Source organism: Macaca mulatta, chromosome 11, assembly GCF_049350105.2.
Source record: "Macaca mulatta isolate MMU2019108-1 chromosome 11, T2T-MMU8v2.0, whole genome shotgun sequence".
Lineage (NCBI taxonomy): Eukaryota > Metazoa > Chordata > Mammalia > Primates > Cercopithecidae > Macaca > Macaca mulatta.
The window spans coordinates 119,053,768-119,080,358 of NC_133416.1; the positions used below are offsets into that span (position 1 = coordinate 119,053,768).

Below are 26,591 nucleotides of genomic sequence, written 5' to 3' on the forward strand. Positions count from 1 at the left end.
ACAAAGCAAGACTCCATCTCAAAAAAAAAAAAAAAAAAAAAAAGCATTGTTTAATTTCTTTCTTTCTTTTTTTTTTTTTCTTGAGATGGAGTTTCACTCTTGTTGCCCAGGCTGGAGTGCAATGACGTGATCTTGGTTCACCGCAACCTCTGCCTCCCAGGTTCAAGTGATTCTCCTACCTCAACCTCCCGAGTAGCTGGGATTACAGGCATACGCCACCACGCCCAGCTAATTTTGTACTTTTAGTATGAGACTGGGTTTCTCCATGTTGATCAGGCTGGTCTCGAACTCCCAACCTCAGGTGATCTGCCCGCCTCCGCCTCCCAAAGTGCTGGGATTACAGGCATGAGCCACCGTGTCCAGTCATGTTGTTTAATTTCTAAATATGTATGGATTTCCCAAGTTTCCTTCTATTCATTTCTAGCTTAATTCCATGGTTGTTGGGGAACTTCATATAATTTATTTTCAATTTATTTAGATTTCTTTTATGATCTAGAATATGGCCTATCATAAGCCATTTCAGATGAAGACTAACTTTAAATTAATACTAATAGTTTCAGTTTTATAGAAAATGCTCCAGTTTAGCTCCAGTGTCTCCCTCTTCTTTTTTTTTTTTTTCTTTTCTTTTTTTTTTCTGAGACAGAGTCTCACTCTGTCTATCCAGGCTGGAGTGCAGTGGCACGATGTCAGCTCACTGCAACCTCTGCCTCCCAGGTTCAAGTGATTCTCCCATCTCAGCCTCCTGAGTAGCTGGAATTACAAGTGTGCACCACCATGCCTGGCTAATTTTTGTATTTTTAGTAGAGATGGAATTTCACCATGTTGGCCAGGCTGGTCTCAAACTCCTGACCTCAGGTGATCCACCTGCCTTGGCTTCCCAAAGTGCTGGGCTTACAGGCCCTCTTCTTTTGTGTTGCTGTTGTCTGTGTATTATGTATATAGATATTACAAACCAGAAAATACAGTGTTGTAGTTATTTGTTTATGCAGTTAAATCTTACGTGTTTTAAATAAGAGAAAGGAGTAAAATATATTTACAGCCTTTTATGTGGACTTACAGTATATTTACCATTTTTGTTATTCTTCATTTTTTCCTTCTTGATCCAAGTTACTATCTGATGTAATTTCTCTGTTGATTTTCTAGATATGTATTTTTGAAATACTTTTATGAGGATTATAATATGCATCTTTAATTTATCACAGTCTTACTTTGGGTTAAAATTGACTAAAGTCTGGTAAGATACAGTGCCTTTGCTCCAAAGTAGCTCTATTTCCTCCTTTCTCCCTTGTGTTCTTATTGTCATGTATATCTTTATATGTTGTAACCTATCTTATGTATATTTATGAAATTAAGAGAAGAAAATAATTTTTTCCCATGTTTACCTGTTCTAGTATTTTCTGTTCCTTCTTGTCTATCCAAGTTTTCTTTTTTCTTTTCTTTTTTGAGATGGAGCCTCGCTCCCATCGCTTAGGCTAAAGTTCAGTGGTATGATCTTGGCTCACTGCAACCTCCACCTCCCGGGTTCAAGCAATTCTCCTTCCTCACCCTCCGTAGTAGCTGGGATTACAGGTGTGTGCCACCATGCCTTTTTTTTTTTTTTTTTTTTTGTATTTTTAGTAGAGATGGGGTTTCGCCATGTTGGCCAGGCTGGTCTTGAACTCATGTCCTAATGTGATCCCCCCCGACCTTGGCCTACCAAAGTGCTAGGATTACAGACGTGAGCCACTGTGCCCGGCCTGATCCAAGTTTTCATACAGTAGCATTGCCATTCTCGACAAAGGACTTCCTTTGGTAATTCTTGTAGGCCAAGTCTACTAGCAGTGAATTCTTTCAGTGTTTATTTATTTGATAATGCCTTTATTTCACTGTTAATTTTTGAAGGATAATTTTGCTCAATGTAGAATTTATGCTTGACAGTTTTTTCTTTCAATACTTTCATTATGTGATTCTACTGTCTTCTGGCTTCCATTGTTTCTGATGAAAAGTCAGCCATTATTTATATTGCTGTCCATGATTTGCCATTTTTTCCGTCATGCTTACATTATTTTCTCTTTCTCTTTCAGTGGTTTTGTGTGTGTGTGTGTGTGTGTGTGTGTGTGTGTGTGTGAGAGAGAGAGAGAGAGAGAGACAGGGTCTCGCTCTGTTGCCCAGGCTGGAGTGCAGTGGCATGATCTCCGCTCACTGCAACCTTGATCTTCAGGTCTCAAGCAACCCTCCTACCTCAGCCTCCCCAGTAGCTGGGACCACAGGCACAGGCATGCACCACTACACCAGGCTAATTTTTGTATTTTATGTAGAGACGGGGTTTTGCCATGTTGCCCAGGCTATTAAACTCCTGACTTTTAAGTGATCCTCGTGCCATAGCCTTCCGAAGTGCTGGGATTACAGGCATGAGCCACTGCACCCAGTCTTGTCTTTCAGTGTTTTGACTGTGATATATCTAGGTGTGGTTCTTTTTGTGTTTATCTTATTTAGAGTTTGTTGAGCTTCTTGGAGACCATAGGTTATTACTGTTCATCAAGTTGGGGAAGCTTTTGCCTGTTCTTCAAATATTCCCACCTCCCCCATCTTCACCGCTCTTTGGCTCTCCCGTTATCCATATGTTGGAATGCTTGACATTATTCTATAGGTCTCATTTTTCTTTAATCTTTTTTCTGTCTATTCTTTGGATTTGATAATTTCTTTCTATGTATTTTCATGTTCACTAATTATTCTGTCACCTGAAAATTTGTTGAGCACCTCTTTTTTTTTTTTTTTTTCAAGACAGAGTCTTGCTCTGTCACCCAGGCTGGAGTGCAGTGGTGTGATAACAGCTCACGCAACCTCCACCTCCTGGGTTCAAGCAATTCTCCTGCCCCAGCCTCCTGAGTAGCTGGGATTACAGCACCTGCTACCGCGCGTGTCTAATTTTTGTATTTTTAGTAGAGACAGGGTTTCACTGTGTTGGCCAGGCTAGTCTCGAACTCCTCATGTCGTGATCCACCCGCCTTGGCCTCCTAAAGTGTTGGGATTACAGGCGTGAGCCACCGCGCTCAGCCTGTTGAGCACCTCTAATCAGTTTTTCATGCCAGTCATTATAATTTTTTTTTTTTTTTTTTTGAGACGGAGTCTCACGCTGTTGCCCAGGCTGGAGTGCAGTGGCGCGATCTCGGCTCACTGCAAGCTCCGCCTCCCGGGTTCCCGCCATTCTCCTGCCTCAGCCTCCTGAGTAGCTGGGACTACAGGCGCCCGCCACCTGGCCCGGCTAGTTTTTTGTATTTTTAGTAGAGACGGGGTTTCACTGTGGTCTCGATCTCCTGACCTTGTGATCCGCCCGCCTCGGCCTCCCAAAGTGCTGGGATTACAGGCTTGAGCCACCGCGCCCGGCCTTTTTTTTTTTTTTTTTTTGAGACGGAGTCTGCTCTGTCGCCCAGGCTGGAGTGCAGTGGCCGGATCTCAGCTCACTGCAAGCTCCACCTCCCGGGTTTACGCCATTCTCCTGCCTCAGCCTCCCGAGTAGCTGGGACTACAGGCGCCCGCCACCTCGCCCGGCTAGTTTTTTGTATTTTTTTTAGTAGAGACGGGGTTTCACCGTGTTAGCCAGGATGGTCTCGATCTCCTGACCTCGTGATCCGCCCGTCTCGGCCTCCCAAAGTGCTGGGATTACAGGCTTGAGCCACCGCGCCCGGCCTTATAATTTTTAACTCTAGAATTTCCATGTGGTTCCTCCTCATTTTTTCTGTTTCTCTGCTGAAAATCTCCATTTTTTTTTTTTTTTTTACTTTGTCATCGGTTTTCTTTAATTCTGTGGACATTTAAAATAGTTGCTTTTAAGCGCAACTATTTGCTCAATGTAGTATCTGCATCCAATCAGAGACGGATGCTATTGATTTCTCTTTTTCCTGAACTTGGGTGACACTTTCCTGGTTTTTACAAGTCTACTAATTTTGGTTGAAAACTGGACATTCAGATAATACATTGTAGCAACTCTGGATTCTGAGTTTTCCCCCCTGTGGCTTGTTATGTTTATAGTTAATTGCTTAGAATTAAACCAGAATCTATTTTTCCTTTGGTGTGCTAATGTCTCTGCCTAGTTTTAAATTATTATTATTATTTTTTGTCACTAGGCTGGAGTGCAGTGGCGCAATCTTGGCTCACTGCAACCTCCACTTCCCAAGTTCAAGCGATTCTCCTGCCTCAGCCTCCCACGTAGCTGGGATTACAGGCGCCTGCCACCATGCCCAGCTTTTTTGTATTCTCAGTAGAGATGGGGTTTCAAGCTGGTCTCAAACTCTTGACCTCATGATCCTCCCGCCTTGGCCTCCCAAGTGCTGGGATTACAAGTGTGAGCCACTGTACCCGGTCAATTTTAAAATTTTTATTTTCAGCTGGACTCAGTGTCCTACGCCTGTTATTCCAGCACTTTCTTTTTTCTTTTTCTTTTTTTTTTTTTTTTTTTGAGACTGAGTTTCACTCTTGTTGCCCAGGCTAGAGTGCAATGGCATGATCTCAGCTCACTGCAACCTCTGCCTCCCTGGTTCAAGCGATTCTCCTGCCTCAGCCTCCCGAGTAGCTGAGATTACAGGCACACACCACCATGCCCAGCTAATTTTGTATTTTTAGTAGAGACAGGGTTTCACCATGCTGGTCAGGCTGGTCTCGAACTCCTGACCTCGGGTGATCCACCCGCCTCAGCCTCTTAAAGTGCTGGGATTATAGGCGTGAGTCACTGTGCCCAGCGAATCCCAGCTACTTGGGAGGCTGAGGCAGGAGAATCACTTAAACCCGGGAGGTGGAGGTTGCAATGAGCCAAGGTGGCGCCACTGCACTCCAGCCTGGGCAACGAGAGCGAAACTCCGTCTCAAAAGAAAAAAAAATTTTTTCATTATTTTCTTCCTAGCCTGGCTTTTGGTGGGTTGTCCCTGTATCTGTTTAACTTAGTTGTCAGCCAGTGATTTGGGCAGAGGTTCTGAAATACTTTCAGCCCCTGAGGCTTTTACCCTATCCTGATCTACTTACAGTCAAATGCTCTACTGCTGAGCTATACCCCCCCGCCCGGTCAATTTGTATGTGGGTTTGGAGAAACTCTAAAAAATTGCAACTGGCTCTAAAGTCTCCTTAGGTTTTCAGTTTTTCCTGGTTCTCTTAGGTATAATTTCCTAGTCAGTGATGGTCATGTGAAGAGCTTAATCTCAGCCTTTCTATGGCTCTGTTTCAGGATTTTCCCATTAAATCTCTGGATGTTCTGCCCATCTAACAAGGACCACTGCCAAAGCTATTCATTTCCATCCACATTCACAACTTTTAGCTGGCAGATCTGTGAATTTTCTTCCTCACCCCAAATTGAGTCCACCCCCTAGAGCAGCAGAACTGCTGATTTTCATAGCTGGCCCCATGCTGGGAAAACTAGCATTGTCACCACCTGACTATGCTGTAAGCAGTGGGGATAGAGGGGTAGAAGGATGGCAGGATCCTAGGCTAGAAAGCTTACTATTTTTACCTGAATCTCTAGCAGATTTTTCAAGAATCTGTACTTCTCAGTTTGTTTGATTTACACTGTATTAAAATAGTTCTTTTTGACAATTTTAATTTTTAACTTTTGCGTTGTGGTGAGGAATTGCCTACCACTTCATGCTGTGAATACAAGAATTTCCACACCTGTAATCCCAGCACTTTGGGAGGCCGAGGTAGGCAGATCACCTTAGATCAGGAGTTCGAGACCACCCTGGCCAACATGGTGAAACCCTGTCTCTACTAAAAGTACAAAAATTAGCTGGGTGCGATGGTGCAAGCCTGTAATCCCAGCTACTTGGTAGGCTGAGGCAGGAGAATTGCTTGAACTCGGGAGGTGGTGAGACCAGATCACACCATTGCACTCCAGCCTGGGCAACAGAGCAAGACTCCGTCTAAAAAAACAAAAAAGTAAGTACAGTGGAGAATTTGGTCAACTTATTTTTACATCCAAGGGGTTGGGCATATAAACTCTGATTATAATGAATAGTTCAGTAGAACAAATCTTATTTTCCATAGTCTCCTGTGAGTGTATGATTCCATTAGTTGAGTGGAACAGTTTTCACCACGATGCTTAAATTCTGCTTCAACTCCCTCCTTCCCACTACTCTATTCCCCTGGGTCTCGTCAGACACTCCTAAGTCAAACAGGTCATGCAGCAGATAAGTGAAGAAAGTAGGCAGGTTAAGTGGGTAGGTTTGAGTTCTGTTTAGGAGGTGGTGAGTGAAGATGGAGCTTAGGACCTCTCTGATTGGGCAGTACTTGTTCCTAATCTTTATGCTAGGGCCTGGGCAGTTACCCTTAATAGATTGAAAGGTGCTTGGGATAGGGGATGGTAGAGGATACCAGATCCATAGATTATATAACCTTGATAGTGCCCATAACTCACTATGTGAGCTTGACAAGCTCCATAACCCTGATGCACAGTTTTTCAGAAGGGAGTTTGTGTAGCGATCTTGCTGGGTCCTCCTAACTCAATATCCCTTCATCATAGGGCTTTAGTCTGCCCTCCTAGGGATTAATTCCTTTCTAGTCATTTATTCCATAGTTATTTACTGTATGTTGAGAACCTTTACCAATAATTGGACACAGGGGTAGACATGAAGACTTTCCAAGCCTGGCACATTCACTGGGTAGAGGCCTTGTTTTCGTGTCTGAACTTAGTCTGAACTTAGCTGCTCAGTGAGTATGTATTACATGAACAATGAGTATGTATTACATGAGCAAATATCCTATTCCTTTATACTAGCAAGCAGGATTCTTGTGCTACATATGGTCTATCAGATTTTCTTTTTTTTTTTTTTTTGAGACGGAGTCTTGCTCTGTCACCCAGGCTGGAGTGCAGTGGCCGGATCTCAGCTCACTGCAAGCTCCGCCTCCCGGGTTTACGCCATTCTCCTGCCTCAGCCTCCCGAGTAGCTGGGACTACAGGCGCCCGCCACCGCGCCCGGCTAGTTTTTTGTATTTTTAGTAGAGACGGGGTTTCACCGTGTTAGCCAGGATGGTCTCGATCTCCTGACCTCGTGATCCGCCCGCCTCGGCCTCCCAAAGTGCTGGGATTACAGGCTTGAGCCACCGCGCCCGGCCTGTCTATCAGATTTTCATTGCAACAAAACAATGTAAAAGTCTTATGGATTTTGATTTTTTTTTTTTTTTTTTTTTTGAGATGGAGTTTCACTCTTGTCGCCCACGCTGGAGTGCAATGGCGTGATCTTGGCCCACAGCAACCTCCGTCTCCTGGGTTCAAGCGACTCTCCTGCCTCAGCCTCCTGAGTAGCTGGGATTACAGGCATGCGCCACCACGCCTGGCTAATTTTGTATTTTTAGAAGAGATAGGGTTTCTCCATGTTGGTCAGGCTGGTTTTGAACTCCCACCTCAGGTGATCCTCCCACCTTGGCCTCCCAAAGTGCTATGATTACAGGCATGAGCCACCGCGCCTGGCAGGATTTTGACTTTCTTAAGGTCTGCAGCTGGTTTCCTGTTTTACCTGTGGAACCCTGCAAAAATGAATTTTAGACTATCACAATTTAAATATATGACTTTCGGCCGGGCGCGGTGGCTCACGCCTGTAATTCCAGCACTTTGGGAGGCCGAGGTGGGCGGATCATGAGGTCAGGAGATCGAGACCATCTTGGCTAACACGGTGAAGCCCCATCTCTACTAAAAATACAAAAAATTAGCTGGGTGTGGTGGCAGGCACCTGTAGTCCCAGCTACTCGGGAGGCTGAGGCAGGAGAATGGCATGAACCCTGGAGGTGGAGCTTGCAGTGAGCCGAGATCACACCACTGCACTCCAGCCTGGGCGACAGAGCGAGACTCCATCTCACACACACACAAAAATAAACAAAGAAAAAATAAATATATGACTTTCTTGCCTATAACCCCAGCTATTCGGGAGGCTGAGGCAGGAGGATTGCTTGAAGTCAGGAGTTTGAAACCAACCTGGGCAACATAGCAAGACCCTATCTCTAAAAAAAGAAAAAAGAAAAAAATTAGCCACATGTTGTGGTGTGCGCTTGTTTTCCTAGCTACTTGGGAGGCTGAGGTGGTAGGATCATTTGAGCCCAGGAGTTCAAGGCTGCAGTGAGAAATGATCACACCGCTGCTCTCCAGCCTGGGTGACAGAGTGAGGCCGTCTTTTTTTTTTTTTTTTTTTTTTTGAGATGGAGTCTTGCTCTGTTGCCAGGCTGGAGTGCAGTGGCACAATCTCAGCTCACTGCAGTCTCCGCCTCATGGGTTTAAGCAGTTCTCCTGCCTCAGCCTCCCGAGTAGCTGGGACTGCAGTCGCATGCCACCATGCCCAGCTAATTTTTTTTTTTTTTTTTTTTTTGAGATGAAGTCTCGCTCTGTCGCCCAGGCTGGAGTGCAGTGGCGCAATCTCGGCTCACTGCAAGCTCCGCCTCCCGGGTTCACGCCATTCTCCTGCCTCAGCCTCCGGAGTAGCTGGGACTACAGGCGCCCACCACCTCGCCCAGCTAGTTTTTTGTATTTTTTTAGTAGAGACGGGGTTTCACCGTGTTAGCCAGGATGGTCTCGATCTCCTGACCTCGTGATCCGCCCGTCTCAGCCTCCCAAAGTGCTGGGATTACAGGCTTGAGCCACCGCGCCCAGCCTAATTTTTGTATTTTTTAGTAGACATGGTGTTTCACCATGTTGGCCAGGATGGTCTCGATCTCTTGACCTCATGATCTGCCTGCCTCGGCCTCCCAAAGTGCTGGGATTACAGGCGTGAGCCTGGCTGAGACCCTGTCTCTTATAATAAATGAGTGAGTGAATGAATTAATTAATTAAATTCTTTTTTATCTAAAAGCATATGGCAACAGAAGCTAACATGTAATAGTTAGCCAGGAATTTCATTACAACTTTCATTAAACTGTAGAGGCTCTATCTTAAACTGTTGAAAGTTATTTATATCAGAAATATACTTACATAATGAATATGACACAATATATCTGTACACAAAATGGTGCTGTTGGAAATTAGATGGTTACTATGATATTGATTAATTGCTATTTTTTTTGAACTTTGAGGTCTCAGTTTATTCAGTTATTCCAATAATGTAATCAACTTGTTCAGGGATATAGGCCTCTATAGCTTGGCAGCATATATCTGACTAGTCTTTCCAGAATCTCATAAAATATACTTGACCATTGTAGCAAAGAGGCATTTAGTAATTGAAGCATTTTGAAAGAATATCTTGGTCTCAGATTCCCCCAAAAGCATTGATTGTCTATGGAAATGTACCTTCTAGATGAGCTGAATAATTTCCTTTTATCCTGAAGTCTTTGCTTTCTTGTTGGAAAATTGGAAAACAATGTATAACTGAGTCATTGTCATTTAGACAAAATGTCTAGTTATAAAGCCTTGTAGAACACAAAGTTCTGCTTATCAGATTCTTTTAGAAGATGAGCTGTTGAGCAACAGGTCGTCTGTTGTCCCATCTCTGCTTATTCAGCTTGTTAACTGGGGAATCATTCTCTGTCCTCTCCCTTTTTTTATATTAATAGGAAACTTCCATTTTAGAAGAATACAGTATCAATTGGACTCAGAAGCTGGGAGCTGGAATTAGTGGTCCAGTTAGGTAAGCGATCCATATGAGAAACTATGGCAAAATGTTGGCATGTGCAAACTCTGAGAAGGGCCATTTGAAATACATCTTGAATTAGATACATCAAGTGTGCCAGGTTTGAGAAATTGGCTGAATTTAACAAGTACAGGTTTTTATGTTAGGCTTTTTCTCATGTATTTAGAAATTAGTCAAGAGTGACTGAATCGCATGGTCTTTTTATAGAGTCATTTAAGATGTCGAGACTGGCCAGGCGCGGTGGCTCATGCCTGTGATCCCAGCACTTTGGGAGGCTGAGGCAGGCGGATCATGATGAGGTCAGGAGATCGATACCATCCTGGCTAACATGGTGAAACCCCGTCTCTACTAAAAATACAAAAATTAGCTAGGTGTGGTGGTGCGTGCCTGTAATCCCAGCTACTCGGGAGGCTGAGGCAGGAGAATCGCTTGAACCAGGGAGGCAGAGATTGCAGTGAGCTGAGATCATGCTACTGCACTCCAGCCTGGTCACAGAGTGAGATTCTGTCTCAAAAAAAAAAAAAATGTGGAGACTTTGGGGCCACTGTGAGAGTCACCTGTAGCCAGCTGAGGCCATTATTTGTTCCTTGACCCACAGCAGCAAGTTGCTGTTGCATGACTTAGAAGCTGAGGCCTGAGCATTGGCTGCTGGGCAGAGGGGTGAGATGCTTCTTCGCCCTCACCTGCCACCCTTGGGGGCAAGTTTGTTCTGATGCACCTGGCCATATCCTTGATGAGAAGTACAAATCTCAAAGAAAAAATGTGTTAAATTAATTTTCATTCTAACATATATGATCTCTGATTGATTTTTTCCCTCCAAATCTAGAGTCTGTGTAAAGAAATCTACTCAAGAACGGTTTGCACTGAAAATTCTTCTTGATCGTCCAAAAGCTAGAAATGAGGTACGCTTTATTGCCTCGACTTAAATACTTGAAGTGCCTAAGAATTGTTCTTTTGCAAGTAAGGCGGCTTCCTAGAGAGAATACAGTGATGCATAAAAAGTTTTATGTCCAAAGTTTACTTCTCTTCCCCATTAATGCTATCATTGTAAAGTAGTCCTAGATCTGTCAAAGGCCATTGAGTCATTTCCTTTCAGCCACCTCTTGTTCTTTTAAAATTAATGTGATTCTTGTACCCTCATGTATTCAGATTTACCTCAGTTTTGCTTATTGAAAAAGATACTTAAAGGTGGAGATAAAATAGCACGAGGAAGGGTCAGGTGAATGGTGTATAAAAGTGATGCTACAGGAGGACTCTGAGGATGTTTCCAGTTTGTTTCTTCTTTTTGAGATGGAGTTTCGCTCTTGTTGCCCAGGCTGGAGTGTGATGATGCAGTCTCGGCTCACTGTAACCTCCGCCTCCTGCGTTCAAGCTTCTCCTGCCTCAGCCTCCTGAGTAGCTGGGATTACAGGCATGCGCCACCATGCATTTTTTGTATTTTTAGTAGAGGCAGGGTTTCTCCATGTTGATCAGGCTGGCCTTAACAAACTCCTGACCTCGGGTGATCCATCCGCCTCAGCCTCTCGAAGTGCTGGGATTACAGGCGTGAGCCACTGTGCCCAGCCTTTAGTTTTTAAAAATATACATTGGGTTTTTGTTTCTGTTTGAAACAGGGTCTTGCTCTGTCACCCAGGCCTGAATGCAGTGGCACAATCACGGCTCACTGCAGCCTTGACCTCCCTAGGCTCAAGTGATCCTCCTACGTCAGCCTCCTGAGTAGCTGGGACCACAGGCATTTGCCACCATGCCAGGCTAAGTTTTTTTGCATTTTTTGTAGACATGGGGTTTTGCCATGTTGCCCAGGCTGGTCTCAAACTCCTGGGCTCAAGCGATCTGCCCGCTTTGGCCTCCCAAAGTGTTGGGATTACAGGTGTGAGCCACTGACCCTGGCTATACACTGGTTTTAAATTATCTGGATATGGTAATGACATTCTAATAACATGTGCAATGAAGGACTTCTTTTGCATAAAGAGATGTGAATAATTTCTAAAATGAAATGAGATGTTTGCCAGATTTTCATTTGCAAATAAATGGAACAGTAGGAAGTAAACCTGTTGGTGAGGTTTTATTCATGGAGAAAGCCTTCTTAAGGAGACAATCTTTGAAAACACTGGCTTTTTACATCATTCTGGGTGATTAAGTTTTTATTGTAATTGGCTTGTATCTAGTGTGGTCAGTTTTTGGAGAGAAAATGTTGGTATCGCCTACCTATGGAAACATTTCCTCTGTTCTCTTTAAGGTACGTCTGCACATGATGTGTGCCACACACCCAAACATAGTTCAGATTATTGAAGTGTTTGCCAACAGTGTCCAGTTTCCTCATGAGTCCAGCCCTAGGTAAGACTACACAGTGTCATCATCATATGCCCATATGTAGGCCAATGTGTAGTGGAGTCATCCTCTCTTTTATGTGCTCTCTCCCCTTCCCTCTCCTTCCTCCTCCTACCCTCCCTTCCTGTGCCCTTCCTTCTCCCCGTTCCCCTCCATCTCCCTTTTTGTAATTTGGAAAATGTCAAGCATTTGTGAAAGCAGACAGAATTATGTAATGAATCCCCAAGTTCTCATGACCCATCCTCAACAGTAATCCTCTCGTGGCCAGTCTAATTTCATCTATGCCCCTACCACTCTTCAAGTCACCTGATTATTCTGATTACTTTCTCATTTCAGGAAAGCATTTAATGTGGAATTTAAACAGATTCTGTTTCAAATCAGTGAAAGGGACCCAAATATTATTCTAGGCAAAGTCTTAGAGGCTGATAAAACAAAAAGCTTTTATTATTGCTTAGTCTGACTTTCCTTTTAAAGAAAGAAATCAACATTATTCTTTCAGTTAACAAATGTTTGGCAAGCATATTGGGTGGCATTCTAAGTCTCTTTGATGAAATTCAAAATTAAATAAGGTATGGTTTTTTTGGGGAAGACTGAGATGTAAACCCATCATCATAGCAGTGCAATAGGCACTAAAGACAGGCATCCCTAAAATATTCTAAGCTTACAAAGGAGAGGAGCTGATAACTATAGTCTGGGAGGAGAGGTGTCTCACAGAGGCTGTGTGGAAGCTAGGACTTGAAGGAAGGGTAGGAATTTTCCAGATGGAAAAAGAGGATAGAATTTTAAAACTAAATGGGAAATCAAACGATTATTTTTCACAACTGTGCTCTGTTGGTGAAAGCATTTGGATGGAAGCTGGAAGCATATATGAAAGAATGGTAGCCAAAAATCACATTAAAATTTTTTTTTTCAGAACATGAGAATTTTTGCTCTTAGTAACTGTGTTACCCTGGACTTAGGAAGTTGTTACACACTTTGTAGATGCAGTATCTTTAGGTCAGCTTCTTAATGTTTCAGGGTTTTTTTGTTTCTTTTTCTTTTTTTTTTTTTTCCTTTTTTTTTAACTTAACAAAATCAAATGCTTTCAAACAGGGCCCGACTCTTAATTGTAATGGAGATGATGGAAGGGGGAGAGCTATTTCACAGAATCAGCCAGCACCGGCACTTTACAGAGAAGCAAGCCAGCCAAGTAACAAAGCAGGCAAGTTAACCCCAGGTACCAATCAAACTGCCAACAAAGTTGGTTAACAAGCGCAATTTCATTGGGGGGAAGAAAAGAAAACTTAAAGAAAATCTCTATTTGACTTCTCATTGCCTGCTTTGTTATGTAATCAGAAAAGATGTTTTGACAGGAGAAATGTGACCCCTTTTATACTTGGGGGTGGGGGTACTGTGTTCTTAATTGGTTGTCAACTGTTTCCTGGGGCTGCTGTGAGATTTCAATAAATTCTGGGAGGAAGGCGACCTTAACTCCTTTGTAGACTGCAGGTATCTTTAGGCATGTAGCTACCAAGTACTGGTATTGGACTTTGCGATAAAATGCTGCTGATACCACCTGAAAGATTGTATGGTATAAAAATATATTCTAAGAGAATTGTACATAAGATGCTTCCTGCATGTGAGCCACCTTTCTGTGATTTCTTCAGATTTAATAATATCCTAAGATCTTTGTAATTCTGGATTATTCCTGGTTATATTCTATTTTGACATCACATTTTATTGCTATAGAAATGATTTATGTCATGAACAATACGAGGAATCCAACTGATAATCACTTCCTGCAGAGGTGAAAAGCTAAACCCTCAAGGGTTATCTTCAGAATACCAAGCAAGCAAAGCAAAGAGAATTAGGAAGCACAGCCCAATTGCTTCTTAATAAAAAGTTCTTCCAAGTTTCCCATGAACCTTAAGCATTTCTGGATGCCTCCTTTCTGGTAGGGAGGAACTGATACTTGGATTGCTGAGAAAATTCCATATTGAGAGTTAAAGAACAAGTAGAATCTGTTCTTTCTGTTTGATTTTAAAAATTATACCTTTAATTTTTTCAAATATTAGGATTAAAGGATGAGCTCTGATAATCTTCTATAAAATAAAACCCCTTCAAATTCACATAAACAGGCAACATTTTCAACAAGCATGATGAGCAAAATGAGTTTCCAGTATTAGTTGGAAAAACCCAGTCAGCTGGTTTCTTGACTCTCAGCTCCCTGGAGAGTGCCATTCTTGTCTGAGCCAGGCCATCCTGCCATCCTGCCGGTAGCCCTGCTACGGGGACCGCGCCTGCTGACCATTGCTCAGCTTAGGTGTTTCTTCTGCAGTGCCTGTCATACCTCAGAGGAATGAAAGTGGGAGCATTTCATTTTCCCATTCCTTACAGGATTTACCCATCAGTTTATTCTGACAAAGAATTGCTGTACCATCATATTTTTCTTTCTGTTTGACAAAATACAAGTTGCAGTTAAACTAAGCTTAATCCATTCTGTTTCTTGGTATTCCAAGTTTTTCTTAATTTCTGCTTTAAAATTGAAACTGAATGCAGTCTTAATGAAGGCTTGTTTTTTAACATCCTGAGTTCTCTATACCAGGTGTATTAAAGAGCGATCTTTTCTAAGAAGTGGCTGTTCCATTGTGTCTTTTTTCAGATAGCTTTGGCTCTGCGGCACTGCCACTTGTTAAACATTGCGCACAGAGACCTCAAGCCCGAAAATCTGCTTTTTAAGGATAACTCTTTGGTGAGAAGACTTGTTTTTCTGCATTTTAGTGCTGCTACTCTTAACATAGTTCAGGAGTGGGTGTGTTTGGAGTGCTCTGAATTCATGGTGAAGAAGCTTTAGGCCAAAGTGCTTCAAACAGCTTGTTTCTTCTACTCGTTCCCTTGCTAGAGACTCAGAGAAGCTGTACTACTGTACTCCCGGCATTGATAATTTTGGATGATACTGATATGTATTTGTGGGACTTATGATTTTGGATATTATTTGGAGGACCTTTGGGAAGGGGCAGGAATCTATATGCTGTTATGTATTATCTTGAAATTTGATTGTTTCATTTGTGTTTTCCCTTTCAGCCCTGTCCCCTGCCCCATGTCCCACCAGATAAGTTGCTCTGGCTGTCACAAAGCTTAATGGCAGATATTAAGAGTGAAGTAGCCCAGACTGATGAGAGGTGAAGGGGCCCTAGGCCAAGACCTTGATGTTAGTGCTGCCCTTACAAGTTCTAAAGCAAAAATAGCTGTGTGAGTGGGTAGGAATTCCTTCTGCATTACTAAGAACAGTTCCTCAGTGTGAATCATTGTCTCCAGACCCGGGGACATGTTATTTTCATAAGCTCACATCTCAGCCAGAAAGAAACTTGTTAGAGCTCAGGGTAACATGTCTTGCACCTGGATTTTCCTTTAATGTTTACTGAGCACTCTGGAGCAGTGATTCCCTTTTTTTAAAAATTTCAGGATGCCCCAGTGAAGTTGTGTGACTTTGGATTTGCCAAGATTGACCAAGGTGACTTGATGACACCCCAGTTCACCCCTTATTATGTAGCACCCCAGGTAAGCATGTGCTGTTTCTGTCCTAAGATCTGTCACCAAGCTGCCCATAGACTTGTGTTCCTTCTATTCTACAGCACAAGTAGGCATATATTACAGATGGGAGGGGGAGAACTTAACTTTAGAAACCTACAGATTGCTTTATTTGGTGTAGATCTTTTATTCTTTTAAAATCAACTTTAGCCAGGTGTGGTGGCTCATGCCTGTAATCCCAGCACTTTGGGAGGCTGAGGCGGGCGGATCACAAGTTCAGGAGATGGAGACCATCCTGGCTAACACGGTGAAACCCCGTCTCTACTAAAAAAAAAAATACAAAAAATTAGCCGGACTTGGTGGCGCACACCTGTAATCCCTGCTACTCAGGAAGCTGAGTTGGGAGAATCACTTGAACCCCCTCCAAATTTCATGAGCTGAGATGGCACCACTCAGCTCCAAGCTTCATTTCTTTTGCTTAGCATGTTTTTGAGATTCGTCCGTGTTCCTGCATTTATCACTCGTTACTTCCTTTGCATTGCCAAGTAGTATTTCATTATATACTTAAGCTGCATTTGTTTTTTTCATTCACTGACAGGATTTTGGGTTGTTTCTCATTTTTGGCTATTATGAAGAAAGCTGCTAGGAACACTTCATTTAAGGTTTTGGGGGACATGTTCCCCCATGCCCGTATCTTTTTTCCAAAATGGTTATACCAGCAACGTGTAGAGTTCCAGTCATTTCACATTTTTACTAACGCCTCATGCTTGTTGCTTGTCAGCATTTGTCATCTTAGTCATTTTAGTAGGGGGTAGAGTGTTACTTCATTATGGTTTTAATCACGACATTGTCCTGATGGCCACTGTTTCGGAGCACTTTTTGTACAAGTTTATTGGCCATTCTGTTGTGAAGTATGGGCATTCATCTTTTGCCCTTTTGTTATTGTTGGTTTCTTGTTAAAGATTTCAAAATATTCTGGACACAGGTTCTTTGCCATATGTATGTTGTGTTCTTACTGCTACTGTAACATATTGCCACAAACTTAGTAGATAAAAACAACAGAAATGTATTATACTTCTGGAAATGAGAAGTCTGAAATGGTACTCAGTGCTATAATCAAGGTTGTCAGCAGGGCTGTGTTCCTTCTGGAGGCATTTCTTGCCTTTTCCAGCTTCTAGAGGCTGCCTACATCATTTGGCTTGTAGCCTCTTCCTTCATCATTAAAGCCAGTAGCACAGCATCTTCCAGTGAATGTCTCTCTCTATGACTTTGACCCTCTTGCCTGCCTCTTATAAGGACCCTGCTGATCACATTGGCCTTACCTGGATAACTCCCCATTTTAAGATTCTTAACTTAATTATTCTGCAATACAAGGTAACATAATCCCAAGGATTATAACATGGACGTCTTGGGGGGCCCATTATTCTGCCTTCCATATATATATCATGAATATTTATCTCAGTCTATGACTTGCCTTTTAATTTTCTTAATGGCGTTTGAATAGCAGAAGTTTTGAATTTAATGAAGTCTATTTCACCATTTTTTTTTTTAATGCTTAGTACTTTTTGTTCCTAAGATCCACAAGCATAAATACTTTCTCTGATGTTTTCTTATAAGATGTTATAGCTTTAGGTTTTACATTTGGGTCTGTAATTCATTTGAGTTTGTGTGTGTATGAAATGAGAGACAAGGTTCTTTTTTTCCCCCTTCAGGGTGTCAAGTTATTGCAGCATCATTTGTTTTTTACAAATCATCATTTGTAAAAGGATTTGTAAAAGAATTGCATCATTGAATTGCAGTTTTTTATTTGTTTGTTTGTTTGAGACGGAGTTTCGCTCTTTTTGCCTGGGCGGGAGTGGTGCAATCTCGGCTCACTGCAAGCTCCGCCTCCCGGGTTCAAGCAATTCTCCTGCCTCAGGCTCCCAAGTAGCTGGGATTATAGGAGCCCGCCACCACATCCTGCTAATTTTTTGTATTTTTAGTAGAGATGGGGTTTCACTATGTTGGCCAGGATGGCCTCTATCTCTTGACCTCGTGATCCACCCGCCTTGGCCTCCCAAAGTGCTGGGATTACAGGTGTCAGCCACTGCGCCTGGCCTGAATTGCAGGTCTTTTCTGGATTCTGTTCTGTTGGTTTAATATATGTATGTGTTTATAGCAAGAGCATCTGGATTATTGTAGCTTTATATTAAGTCTTAAGATTCATTCTTTTTCAAAATTGTTTTGGCTATTCTAGATCCTTTGCATTTCTCTACATTTTAGAATTCACTTCTGTATAACAGAAAAGCCTCCTGGGATTTGACTGGGATTGTATTTAATCTATAGATGAATTTGGAGAGAATTGATATCTTAACAATATAAAAGTCTCCCAATCGATGAACAAGGTATATATCTCTCTATTTATTTAGGTCTTTAATTTTTCTTAAAAATGTTTATACTTCTTAATGTTACAGGTCTTGCACATATTTTCTTAAATTTATCCTTAAATTTTGTTTTTGGATGCTATTGGAAATGGTGTTTTAAAACATTTCAGCTGGGCGTGGTGGCTCACGCCTGTAATCCTAGCACTTTGGGAGGCTGAGGCAGGCGGATCACCTGAGGTCAGGAGTTTGAGACCAGCCTGGCCGGCATGGTAAAACCCCATCTTTACTAAAAATACAAAAATTCACCGGGTGTGGTGGCTGGTGCCTGTAATCTCAACTACTTGAGAGGCTGAGGCAGGAGACTCTCTTGAACCCGGGAAGTGGAGGCTGCAGTGAGCCGAGATCGTGCCATTGCACTCCAGCCTGGACGACTAGAGTGAAACTATGTCTCAAAAAAAAAAAAAAAATTCATTTTCTAATTTTTTTTTTTTTTTTTTGAGATGGAGTCTCGCTCTGTCGCCCAGGCTGGAGTGCAGTGGCGTGATCTCGGCTCACTGCAAGCTCCGCCTCCCAGGTTCATGCCATTCTCCTGCCTCAGCCTCCCAAGTAACTGGGACTATAGGCGCCCGCCACCATTCCCAGCTAATTTTTTGTATTTTTAGTGGAGACGGGGTTTCACTGTGTTAGCCAGGATGGTCTCGATCTCCTGACCTCGTGATCCGCCTACCTCGGCCTCCCAAAGTGCTGGGATTACAGGCGTGAGCCACCGCGCCCGGCCATTTTCTAATTTTAACTAGTTTATAGAAATACTAGTTTTTTTTGGTTTTGTTTTGTTTTGTTTTTTTGAGATGGAATTTCGCTCTTTGTTGCCCAGGCTGGAGTGCAGTGGCGTAATCTCAGCTCACTGCAACCTCTGCCTCCCAGGTTCAAGCAGTTCTCCTGTCTCAGCCTCTGGAATGACAGGCGCCCGCCACCACGCCACCTTGGGCCCCCCAAGATGTCCATGTTATAATCCCTGGATTATGTTACCTTGTATTGCAGAATACTTAAGTTAAGAATCTTAAAATGGGGAGTTATCCAGGTAAGGCCAATGTATTTTTTGTTCTAAATACAAAAAATAAAAATATTATATTTTTAGTAGAGACAGGTTTTCACCATGTTGGCCAGGCTGGTCTTGAACTCCTGACTTCAGGTGATCCACCCGCTTTGGCTTCCCAAAGTGTTGGGATTATAGGTGTGAGCCACCGCCCCTGGCCATACTAGTGACTTTTTTTTTTTTTTTTTTTTTTTTTTTGACGTGGAGTCTCACTCTGTTGCCCTGGCTGGAGTGCAGTGGCACGATCTCTGCTCACTGCAGTCTCCGCCTCCCAGGTTCAAGCGATTCTCCTTCTTCAGCCTCCTGAGTAGCTGGGACTACAGGTGCCCACCACCACACCTGGCTAATTTTTTTGGTATTTTTAGTAGAGGCAGGGTTTCACTGTGTTAGCCAGGATGATCTCAATCTCCTGACCTGATCCGCCAGCCTTGGCCTCCCAAAGTGCTGGGATTACAGGCGTGAGCCACTGTACCCAGCCCATACTAGTGATTTTTGTATATTGACTTTGTATCTTGAGACCTTGCTAAATTCATTTATTAAATCTGGTACATTTTTTGTAGATTTATTAGGATTTTCTTTTTTTTTTGAGAGCCTAAAAGTGGGCATGCCTCTTCTGTTGCTCGGTCCAAGTGTTGGGTTTGAGGGTTAAATCAGTCTACTCAAAAGCTGAGCTGAGTGTGAGTTTTGTTGTTGCTATCATTGTCTTCAGTGCCCCACTGGCATGGGATCCTGTTTGTTACCTTCTGGTTAGGTGAGGTCTGAAATGCCCTTATTTATTTATTTTTATTTTTATTTTTTTAAAAATATTCCACTTCTACCCTCAGCCTTGGCCTTGCTAGTGCACCTATACCTCAGAGGGGATCTCTCTTTACAGTCTTGGCCCCCCCCTTAGCAGTAGATTGCTGTCAGTTACCGCTTGGTCCCTGCAAGCCTGCAGAGTGATGGCAACAGGGGACCGAGAGGTATCTCTGTTTCTCTGCTGTTGGGCAGGACCTGTGTTTTTGAGTCTCATTAACATCTGGTGGAAGTCTGTGCAGAAGAGCATGGGAGCAGGCATGAGTCTTCCTTGTTTTCTACAGCTCCTACAGGGTCTGTACTCTTATCCTAGCCCACATTTTGCCTTTAGCAGTTAAAAACCTCGCTTAATTCTTTTTACCCAAATAGCATGTGATATCACTTCCTCCTGGGCTCTGCCATAGGTGAGCCAGCGTTCACTCCCCATCTCTCCTTGGAAGGGCCTGACTTAAAGATTTCAGAATAATTGGTTGCCCTGAGACCTGATCCTTGATGGGTTCAAAAAAAGTGATGGGCCAGGCACTGTGGCTCATGCCTATAATCGCAGCACTTTGGGAGGCTGAGGGGGGTGGATCACTTGAGGTCAGGGGTTCAAGACTAGCCTGGTGAACATGGTGAAACCCTGTCTCTACTAAAAATACAAAATATGAGTCGGGCGTGGTGGCAGCCACCTGTAATCCCAGCTTCTCAGGAGGCTGAGGCAGGAGAATTGCTTGAACCCAGGAGGTGGAGGTTGCAGTGAGCAAGCAAAGATTCAGCCTTTGCACTCCAGCCTGGGTGACAGAGCAAGACTGTCTCAAAAAAAAAAAAAAAAAGTGATGATTTTATAATTTATCTTTGACACTTTCCAGCTTTCTATATCCTAGCAGAAATAGAAGTCCAACAATTTGGGTGGAAGGAGGGAACTACCTACCAGGTTCTATGCTTATAACCTGGGTGACGAAATAATCTGTATACCAAACCTCTGTGAAACCACTACAATTCACCTGTATAATTACATGTATAATGCACATATACCCCTGAACCTAAAATAAAAGTTAAAAATAAAGGCCCAACAATTTGATTATGTGTGCACTCTTGTTCCTTTGTTTTTCCTGCCAGGGAGCTCTTGAGCTCCTTGGATCCAAATAAAAATTAGGAAATTTTTCAGACATCATCTCTTCAACGATTTTTCTACTCCTCTACTTGATTTCTGAGACTTTCAATCAATTACATGTATGTTAGACTGTACAGGGAACTGGAGTTCTGATCTTTTGTATTTTCATCCTTTTTTCCTTTTCTTTCATCCTTTTTTCTTTCTGCTTTCCCTTCCCTTCTGATACATACTCAGTAGTGGCACTGCTGGATGATAAGGTATTTCTAGTTTTAATTTTTTTAGGAACCTTCCCACTGTTTTCCATAGCGGTCATACTAATACGCATTCTTATAAACAGTGTACAAAGGTTCCCTTTTTTCCACATCATTGTCAACACTTATCTTTTATCTTTTTTATAATAGCCATTGTAAAAGGTGTGAGGTAATATTTCATTGTAGTTTTAATTAATTTATTTATTTTTGAGATGGAGTCTTGCTCCCGTCATGCAAGCTGGAGTTCAGTAGCATGATCTCGGCTCACTGCAACCTCCACCTCCCAGGTTCAAGCGATTCTACTTCCTCAGCCTCCCGAGTAGCTGGGATTAAAGGCATGCGCCACCATGCCTGGAGAATTTTTGTATTTTTAGTAGAGATAGGGTTTCGCCATGTTGTTCAGGTTGGTCTCAAACTCCTGACCTCAGGTGATCCACTCACCTTGACCTCCCAAAGTGCTGGGATTACAGGTGTGAGCCACTGTGCCCGGCCTATTTTTTTCTTTAATATTTCTGGCCTACAAATGATTCCATTAGCTCATTTTTTTAATGCAGTGTATGAAAGTTTCAGGTCTTCTACATTTTCACTTGCATTTGGTGTGGTCAGTCTTTTTAATTTTGGCCATTTTAGTGGATATGTAGTGGTATTTCTTTGTAGTTTTAATTTGCATTCCCTAATGAGTAATGATGTCTGCCATCTTTTCTTTTGTGTACACATTTGTGTGTGCACCTGCCTTCTGTATATTTTCTTTGGGAAGTGTCTGTTCAGACCTTTTCTGTATCTACAAAATTGGGTTATTTTCTTATTATTGAATTTGAGAGTTCTTTGTATATTTTGGATATGAATTCCTTTCTTTTTTTTGTTGGGAGACAGGGTATTGCTCTGCCACCCAGACTGGAGTGCAGTGGCACAATCACGACTCACTGTAGCCTCAACCTCCTGGGCTCAAGCGATCCTCCCACCTCAGCCTCCTTAGGAGCTGGGACCATAGGCATATGCCACCACACCTGGCTAATTAAGAAGTTTTTTTTTTTTTTTTTAAATTAAGATATGGGGCCTGACCACGTTGTCCAGGCTGGTCTTGAACTTCTGGGCTCAAGTGATCCTCCTGCCTCAGCCTCCTAACTTGCTGGGATTACAGGCATGATCCACCACATCCAACTGACTTTTTTTTTTTTTTTTTAAACTCTCTCAGGTTGTCAGGAGATGGATACGAATCTTTTACTAATCTGTGCTTTGCAAATATTTTCTCCCAGTCTGTGACTTATCTTTTCATTCTTTTAACAGTGTCTTTTTGAAGAGCAGAAAATTCTAATTCTCATGAATGCCAGTTTATCAGAAAACATTTTTAGGGCCTGTGCTTTTGGTTTTCCATGTTGAAAATCTTTGTCTAACCCAGGATCAGTCTCCTATGTTTTCTTCTAGAAGTTTTATATAATGTTAGGTTTTACATTTAGGTCTGTGATCCATGTTGAGTCAATTTTTATATAATGCATGAGGTATGGATCCAAGTTCACTTATTAGCATTTGGATATCCAGTTGTTCCAGCACCATTTGTTGTTATGTTTATTTATTTATTATTTACTTATTTAGAAGCGGAGTCTCGCTGTGTCGCCAAGCTAGAGTGCAGTGGCGGATCTTGGCTCACTGCAACCTCTGCCTCCAGGGTTCAAACGATTTGTCAACCTCCCAAGTAGCTGGGACTACAGGCGCATGCCACCAAACACAGCTAATTTTTGTATTTTTAGTAGAGACGGGATTTTACCATGTTTTCCAGGATGGTCTCGATCTCTTGACCTTGTGATCTGCCCGCCTTGGCCCTCCCAGAGTGCTGCGATTACAGGCGTGAGCCACCGTGCCTGGCCCTGTTGTTCTGTTTTTTTTTTTTTTTTTTTGAGACGGAGTCTCGCTCTGTCGCCCAGGCTGGAGTGCAGTGGCGTGATCTCGGCCACCTGCCGGGTTCACGCCATTCTCCTGCCTCAGCCTCCTGAGTAGCTGCGACTACAGGCGCCCGCCACCACACCCGGCTAATTTTTTGTTTTTTTTTAGTAGAGACGGGATTTCACCGTGTTAGCCAGGATGGTCTCGATCTCCTGACCTCGTGATCCGCCCGCCTCGGCCTCCCAAAGTGCTGGGATTACAGGTGTGAGCCACCGCGCCCAGCCTGTTGTTCTGTTTTTATATATATGTGTTTATGTGTGTGTGTATATATATATATATTTTTTTTTTTTCTTTTTTTTTTTTTGAGACAGAATCTCGCTCTGTCGCCCAGGCTGGAGCGCAGTGGCGCAATCTAGACTCACTGAAAGCTCCACCTCCCAGGTTTACTTAGGCCATTCTCCTGCCTCACCGTGTTAGCCAGGCTGGTCTTGATCTCCTGACCTCGTGATCCACCCACCTCGGCCTCCCAAAGTGCTGAGATTACAGGTGTGAGCCACCGCGCCTGGCCGCCATTTTTATCTTTTAAGCCCCACCCTCAGAAGCAACCGTTCGTGAAAAAGGCTCTCTTTTCTCTGCAGCATTGCTTTTGAGCCTTTGTCAAAAATCATTGAACATATATGTGTGAATTTATTTTCGGACTCTTTATTCTATTCCATTGATTTTTCTGTCTTTACCCCAATACCACACTGTCTTGATTACTGTAGCTTTATAATAATTCTTGAAATCAGGTAGCGTTGGCCCTCCACCTTTGTTCTTCGTTTTCAAAGTTGTTTTTGCTATTCTAACTTCCTTGCATTTCCATGTGAACTTTACAGTCAGCTGTTGATTTCTATAAAAAAGCCTACTGGGAGTTTTGACTGGGGTTGTTTTAGAGCTATCATTCAGTGTGAGGGTGCTGAGATTTTGGTGATACTGAGTCTTCTGACCTATGAGCAAGCTGTATCACTCCATTCATGTTTGTCTCATAATTTTGCTCAGCAGTATGATGTAGTCAGTTTATAGGTCTCTCACATCTTTGTGAGATTTATTCTTAATGTTTAATATTTTTTCTGCTGTTGTGAATGGTGTTTTATTTTTCAGGTTTCATTAACTCACTTTGTTGTTCTTGTGTAAAAACTCTATGTGGTGGTCATGGTTGGAGCCCAGGTCCTCTGCATGGAGACTTTGGAGTAGGTTTTTTTTTTTTTTTGAGATGGCATTTTGCTCTTGTTGCCCAGGCTGGAGTGCAGTGGTGCCATCTCGGCTCACCACAACCTCCACCTCCCTGGTTCACGTGATTCTTCTGCCTCAGCCTCCTGAGTAGTTGGGATTACAGGCATCCACCAACATGCCCATCTAATTTTTGTATTTTTAGTAGAGATGGGGTTTTACCACGTTGGCCAGGCTGGTCTCAAACTCCTGACCTCATGATCTGCCTGCCTTGGCTTCCCAAAGTGCTGGGATTACAGGTGTGAGCCACCACGCCCAGCCTAGTATAGGTTTTCATAAGATGGTCAGTGAATTTCTTTTTTTTGTTTTTGTTTTTGTTTTTTTTTTGAGATGGAGTCTCGCTCTGTCGCCCAGGCTGGAGTGCAGTGGCCGGATCTCAGCTCACTGCAAGCTCCGCCTCCCGGGTTTATGCCATTCTCCTGCCTCAGCCTCCCAAGTAGCTGGGACTACAGGCGCCCGCCACCTCGCCCGGCTAGTTTTTTGTATGTTTTAGTAGAGACGGGGTTTCACCGTGTTAGCCAGGATGGTCTCGATCTCCTGACCTCGTGATCTGCCCGTCTCGGCCTCCCAAAGTGCTGGGATTACAGGCTTGAGCCACCGCGCCCGGCCAGTGAATTTCTATTAGGTGAGATAGCTGCAGGTCTTAGAGATGGCATTGAAGATGGCCTTTGCAAAGTTGCCCAAGATGGCAGTGCAGCCCCTGGCTAAGTGGTAGCAGTTGTATCCCATCCGCCCCAGCTTCGTGGGCACAGGGGCTGAGACAGTATCAAGTAGGTCTGGCTGTGGGATGAAGTCCCCTAGCACAGAGCCTCAGCGTCCTGTCACTTTTCTGGGAACAGTGTGGGGCTGCTAATGTTGTGTCCCCCTCTGGAGGCCCTCCTCATGGGACATTAGAGAGGTTGGCCAGGATAATGGTCTCACAGTGGCAGTGGCTACCTCCTTGGAGCATTTAACACCTAGACAGACATGACTGTTGTAGTCCCTGATGGTAACAGATGGCTTGAAGCTCATCTGCCGGACAGGTCTGCTTTTGCATAGGCATAAGGGCTATCCCCAGGAAAGAGTCAGTGATCTCAGATTCCCTGATGGGCAGGAAGAAGAGAGAATCTCCTCTAGGAACTTCATCTTCATGTCCTTGACCTGAGTATTTACTTGGCTGATGGGTAAATGACTTGGTTGTAAGAAAAAAAGTTTTTGGAAGTGTAGTGTTTATGTGGAGTTTTTTTTTAATGGCTGATTGCCAGTTGTTTACCTCCTTTAGTCTTACAGTAGCGTGTCTCAAGGCAGGTTATCGGGGGTGTGATTTTCAGTAAATGGTCCCCTTTGGTCTGACTCTTAACAGGTACTGGAGGCGCAAAGAAGGCATCAGAAGGAGAAATCTGGCATCATACCTACCTCACCGACGCCCTACACTTACAACAAGGTACAGGAAGAGATACTTCTCTTCATTTGGCCGATGCAGCCCCTCTCCTTTAGTGAGGCGTTTGTGTCTCTCTGGGAGTGTGGCCAATTCCTTTCTCACCCCTTAATATTCCTGCCCCAGAGAAGCAGCCAGACTCACAGAAAAGTATTTGAAATTCAAGTTTTTGTTTGATGAAATATCAGATAAGGTTCAGCCAGACTCGCAGAAAAGTATTTGGAATTCAGGTTTTTGTTTAATGAAATATCAAATAAAGTTTGTACCCATTTAGCTTTTGCAGCAGTAATTAGGGGCTGTGATCATCATTCAGGTTATTTTTTTGACTGTCCATACAGTCCACTGGCCACACTGAAAAGATATGGTTGGCTTGTGGTTTTGAGGGGGAGGCCATTTCTGAGACACAGACGCTAGAGAACAATTTGTGATCATTTATGGCACCATTCTTTCTTACCCCATAAAATACCCAACTTAGAACAGTATCTGATACACATAGCATGGGCTCCTAAATGTTACTTGGTAGTGTGATGGTTCTTAATCTGTAGCCCACATTTTTTTTGTTGTTGTTTTTTGAGACAGTGTCTTGCTCTGTCGCCCAGGCTGCAGTACAGTGGCGTGATCTCAGCTCACTCCAACCTCCACCTCCTGTGCTCAAACGATTTTCCTGCCTCAGCCTCCCAGGTAGCTGAGATGATAGGTGCATGCCACCACACTCGGCTAATTTTTGTATTTTTAGTAGAGTCGGGGTTTCTCTGTGTTGGCCAAGCTGATCTCAAACTCCTGACCTCAAGTGATCCGCCTGCCTCAGCCTCCCAAAGTGTTGGAATTACGGGTGTGAGCCACTGCACCCAGCCTGTAGCCCCCATATTGATCCTGTCTGCTTTTTTTTTTTGAGACAGAGTCTCACCCTGTCACCCCGGCTGGAGTGCAGTGGCACAATCTCGGCTCACTGCAACCTCCGCCTCCCCGGTTCAAGCAATTCTCTTGCCTCAGCCTCCCAAGTAGCT

At 43.3% G+C, this 26,591-nt stretch overlaps 1 protein-coding gene across 7 annotated transcripts in view; it reads left to right on the forward strand.

Moving 5' to 3' along the window:
• The window catches only part of MAPKAPK5 (MAPK activated protein kinase 5), a 61,422-nt gene that overhangs the window by 12,895 nt on the left and 21,936 nt on the right, over positions 1-26,591 (forward strand). For 6 of the 7 annotated variants that reach the window (XR_013400608.1, XR_013400610.1, XR_013400609.1 and 3 more), the window contains 7 exon segments: positions 9,499-9,572; positions 10,402-10,477; positions 11,815-11,912; positions 12,999-13,107; positions 14,548-14,637; positions 15,351-15,446; positions 25,510-25,590. Coding sequence is in view for 4 of the 7 variants with exons in the window: in XM_077952928.1 (XP_077809054.1) it covers positions 9,499-9,572; positions 10,402-10,477; positions 11,815-11,912; positions 12,999-13,107; positions 14,548-14,637; positions 15,351-15,446; positions 25,510-25,590 (624 nt within the window). In the remaining 3 variants the exon portion in view is untranslated. 7 annotated transcript variants of the gene reach the window in all.